This window comes from Mandrillus leucophaeus, unplaced genomic scaffold (assembly GCF_000951045.1).
Source record: "Mandrillus leucophaeus isolate KB7577 unplaced genomic scaffold, Mleu.le_1.0 Scaffold751, whole genome shotgun sequence".
NCBI lineage: Eukaryota > Metazoa > Chordata > Mammalia > Primates > Cercopithecidae > Mandrillus > Mandrillus leucophaeus.
The window spans coordinates 144,116-148,508 of NW_012108153.1; the positions used below are offsets into that span (position 1 = coordinate 144,116).

The 4,393-nt window shown below is 52.0% G+C and overlaps 1 protein-coding gene across 3 annotated transcripts in view; it reads left to right on the forward strand.

Annotated features, from left to right (window-relative positions):
- Nucleotides 1-4,393, forward strand: part of MARCH2 (membrane-associated ring finger (C3HC4) 2, E3 ubiquitin protein ligase) — a 37,553-nt gene that overhangs the window by 16,462 nt on the left and 16,698 nt on the right. For all 3 annotated transcript variants that reach the window (XM_011966263.1, XM_011966264.1, XM_011966262.1), the window contains one exon: nt 3,953-4,148. In XM_011966263.1, the coding sequence (XP_011821653.1) occupies nt 3,953-4,148 (196 nt within the window). The remainder of the gene's footprint in view (nt 1-3,952; nt 4,149-4,393) is intronic.

The following is a 4,393-nucleotide window of genomic DNA, read 5'->3' on the forward strand; positions in this document are numbered from 1 at the left end:
GCCAGGTGTGGTGGTGGGCGCCTGTAGTCCCAGCTACTCGGGAGGCTAAGGCGGGAGAGTGGCGTGAACCCGGGAGGTGGAGCTTGCAGTGAGCCGAGATTGCGCCACTGCACTCCAGCCTGGGCGACAGAGCGAAACTCCATCTTTTCCTAAAAAAAAAAAAAAAATTAGCCGGGCGTGGTGGCGGGCGCCTGTAGTCCAAGATACTCGGGAAGCTAAGGCGGGAGAGTGGCGTGAACCTGAGAGGCGGAGCTTGCAGTGAGCCGAGATTGCGCCACTGCACTCCAGCCTGGGCGACAGAGCGAAACTCCATCTCAAAAAAAAAAAAAAGCACCTTCCTTACAGAATGAGACAGATAAATCCAGATGTTGCTCTTAGAACAGTACCTGGTACATAGTAAGCGCTCCACAAATATTGAGGCTTTTTTCCTCTCTTCTCTGAATTTGTTTTGTTTTGTTTTTTTGGAGACAGTGTCTCACTTTGTCACCCATGCTGGAGTGCAGTGACATGATCTCAGCTCACTGCAATCTCTGCCTCCTGGGTTCAAGCGATTCTCCTGCCTCAGCCTCCCAAGTAGCTGGGATTACAGGCCCCCCCGCAACCAAGCCCCACTAATTTTTGTATTTTTTTTTCAGTAGAGACAGGATTTCACCATGTCGGTCAGGCTGGTCTCCTGACCTCAGATGATCCACCTGCCTCGGCCTCCCAAAGTGCTGCAATTATAGGCGTGAGCCACTGTGCCTGGCCTCTTCTCTGAATTGGCTCTCCCACACTTTTTCAGGGTTTCCCAGAACAAGCTCCAAACTGACGTGGTTCTTCCTCAAGATTCTCGTCCCTTCTGTTTCCCTGAGTTGGTTTCCGGAGGAGGGGTTCCTTTTTTGTTAACTTTGTTTGTGTGTGTATGGGGGGAGGGTGGGATCAGGGTATAGGTTCAGAAAGGAAGGAGGCAGGCATGCCCTTTTGCCATTGCAGGAGGAAATAGCAGTCCAGGGACAGAACTGTTGAGAAAGCAGCCATGAACAGCCTGTTGGCTGTTTTTGAAGCAGCCCGACGCCACCCGGCAGCATGAGAATCTGAGAAAAGGATAGAAAACAGTCATTTCCAGGCAGGCACAGTAGCTTACGCCTGTAGTTCCAGCACTTTGGAAGTCCAAGGCTGAAGGATCGCTTGAGCCCAGGAGTTCAAGACCAGCCTGGTCAACATAGTGAGACCCCCCCCTGTAGAAAAAGTTAAAAAATATTAGCTATGTGGGGTGGTGCCGCCTGTAGTCCCAGCTACTCGAGAGACTGAGGCAGGAGGATTGCTTGAGCCAGGGAGTTCGAGGCTGCAGTGAGCTGTGATCGCACCACTGTACTCCAACCTGGGCAACAGAGCCAGACCTTTTCTCAAAAAAGAAAAGAAGGCCTGGCGTGGTGGCTTACGCCTGTAATCCCAACACTTTGGGAGGCTGAGGCAGGTGGATCATTTGAGGTCAGGGATTCAAGACCAGTGTGGCCAACATGGTGAAACCCCGTCTCTATTAAAAATACAAACATTAGCCAAGCATGGTGGCACATGCCAGTTGTCCCAGGTACTCAGGAGGCTGAGGCAGGAGGATAGCTTGAACCCAGGAGGCAGAGGTTGTAGTGAGCTGAGATCACACCATTGTACTCTAGCCTGGGTGACTCAAAAAAAAAAAAAAAGAAAAGAAAAGAATACAGTCTCTCCGAGAGGAAATTGGCATTGTCTGGAAAATAGCTCTTCTTTGTGCGACCTCACAGTCTGCCTTCTGGCCAGAAATGTTTGGGAAACAGTGACTCATGGCTGGATGGCCTCTGGGCCACGCCTCCTGCCTCCTGAGCTGCCCTGGGAAGGACCCAGCATCCCTAGAGACTGGGCCAGGGCTGGAGACTTTTCCGAGGCAGCTTTGTGCAGATGCTTTTTATTTCTGTTTCCCCCTCACAAGGGCAGAGGAGCAGGTGAGCACTTCTCTCTGGACACATAGGTTTCTCAGGTAGCATGGGCTTCAGGTATGGTTAGATCCGGGAGCCTCCAAAGATGTCCTTATGAATCTACCTTTCCCTGTCTCTCGGCTCTGCTCTCCTCTGTGCTGGCATCGCTCACAGGTTCCACACAGAGACTAGGCAGCTGCCAGGAGCTGCAGGCTTACATCAGCCTTGTGGCCTACAGTTCTGGAGTTTACGGGGAAACAAAGAATTTTAGGAATAGATTGTTGGTGGCTCTGATGGTATCACACAAGCCTGAGTTGGTCGCCGTGAGCAGGGGTGCGTGCTGTTCTATTTTCTTTTGCTTTTATTCAGATGTTCTCACTCTGTTGTCCAAGCTGGAGTGCAGTGGTACAATCATGGGTCGTTGGAGCTTTGAACTCCTGGGCACAAGTAATCCTCCTGCCTCATCCTCCCAGGTAGCTGGGACCACAGACATGCACCATCTTGCCAAGCTCAGTCTTTAAAAAAAATTTTGGGGCCCAGCGCAGTGGCTCACACCTATAATCCCAGCACTTTGGGAGGCTGAGGCGGACAGATCACGAGGTCAGGAGATCGAGACCAGCCTGGCCAACATGGTGAAACTCCATCTCTACCAAATACAAAAAAAAAAAAAAATTAGCTGGGCGTGGTGGCACGTGCCTGTAGTCTCAGCTACTTAGGAGTCTGAGGCAGGAGAATCGCTTGAACCTGGGAGGCGGAGGTTGCAGTGAGCTGATATCACACCACTGCACTCCAGCCTGGTGACAGAGCGAGACTCCGTTTCAAAGAAAAAAAAATGTTTTTTAATACAGTTGAGGTCTCACTATGTTGCCCACACTGGCCTTGAACTCCTCGGCTCAAGTGATCCTCCTGCTTCAGCCTTCCAAAGTGCTACAATTACAGGCATAAGCTACTGCGCCTGGCCTGGTGTTCTGACTGGTCCAGCCTGAGGCCTGAGGTCATCAGGAGTGTTGTCTGCTCTGCACTAGTTCTTGAGGAATTTTTTTTTTTTTTTTTTTTTTGAGGCGGAGCCTTGCTCTGTTGCCCAGGCTGGAGCACAGTGGCGTATTCTTGGCTCACTGCAGCCTCTGCCTTCCAGGCTCAAGTGATTCTCCTGCCTCACCCTCCCGCTGGGATTGCAAGCACCTACCACCATGCCTGGCTAATTTTTGTATTTTTAGTCGAGATGGGATTTCACCATGTTGGACAGGCTGGTCTTGAACTCCTGACATCGTGATCCGCCCACCTCGGCCTCCCAAAGTACTGGGATTACAGGAATGAGCCACCTCACCCAGCTGGTCTTTGAGGATTAAGAGTTGAGAGTGGGGGACCGTGTGCGGTGGCTCACACCTATAATCCCAGCACTTTGGGAGGCCGACGCAGGCGGATCACAAGGTCAGGAGATCGAGACCATCCTGGCTAACATGGTGAAACCCTGTCTCTACTTAAAATACAAAAGCACAATTAGCTGGGCGTGGTAGCGGGCGCCTGTAGTCCCAGCTACTCGGGAGGCTGAGGCAGAAAAATAGCATGAACCCGGGAGAAGGAGCTTGCAATGAGCCGAGATTGTGCCACTACACTCCAGCCTGGGCAACAGAGTGAGACTCCATCTCAAAAAAAAAAAAAAAGAGTTGAGGGTGGGGAAGTTGTGCAGGATAATCAGGGTGGGTATTTTAGGAAAATTTGGAGAGGACATTGGGGGGTGGGTATAACAGATGCCCATGTTGGGTCTGAGAGGGTGCTACAGGTGTCCTGGGAAGGGAACACATCACTGCACCTGTGGGAGTCTGGGAAGGCTTCGCAAGGTTACCTTCCCTGCATCTCCTTCCCAAAGGGAAGGACATTTGGAGCTGGGCATTGAAGGATGAGTAGGAGTTCACCAAGTGGCAGCATAGGGTAAGGGCGAGCTTGTGATCCAGTGGGTAGTGAAGCAGGTATAGACAGAAAGCGCAATCATTGCTCACGGGTCCTATCTCCGTGTCCAGTGACGGTCCCTTCTGCCGGATCTGCCACGAGGGAGCAAATGGGGAGTGCTTGCTGTCCCCGTGTGGCTGCACTGGCACGCTGGGTGCCGTGCACAAGAGCTGTCTGGAGAAGTGGCTTTCCTCATCTAACACCAGCTACTGTGAGCTGTGCCACACGGAGTTTGCAGTGGAGAAACGGCCTCGACCCCTCACAGAGGTACTCTTGAGAGTGTGAGACTGTGGTGGGCAGCGGGGAGAGGGCAGACATGGGGGCAAAGGCAGGAGCTGCCCTGGGCAATCTGGTGGTCTCCCCAGGGCAGACCCCCTTACCATTTCTGTCCACCGGGTGGGTCTGCTGACGGTGTGTCGGAAACCAGGCCTGGGGCTTCGGAGTCATCTTTCTCTTCCGTCTTCTTCTTCCTTCTTCTCCTTCTTCTACCTTTTTTTTTTTTTTTTTTTTTT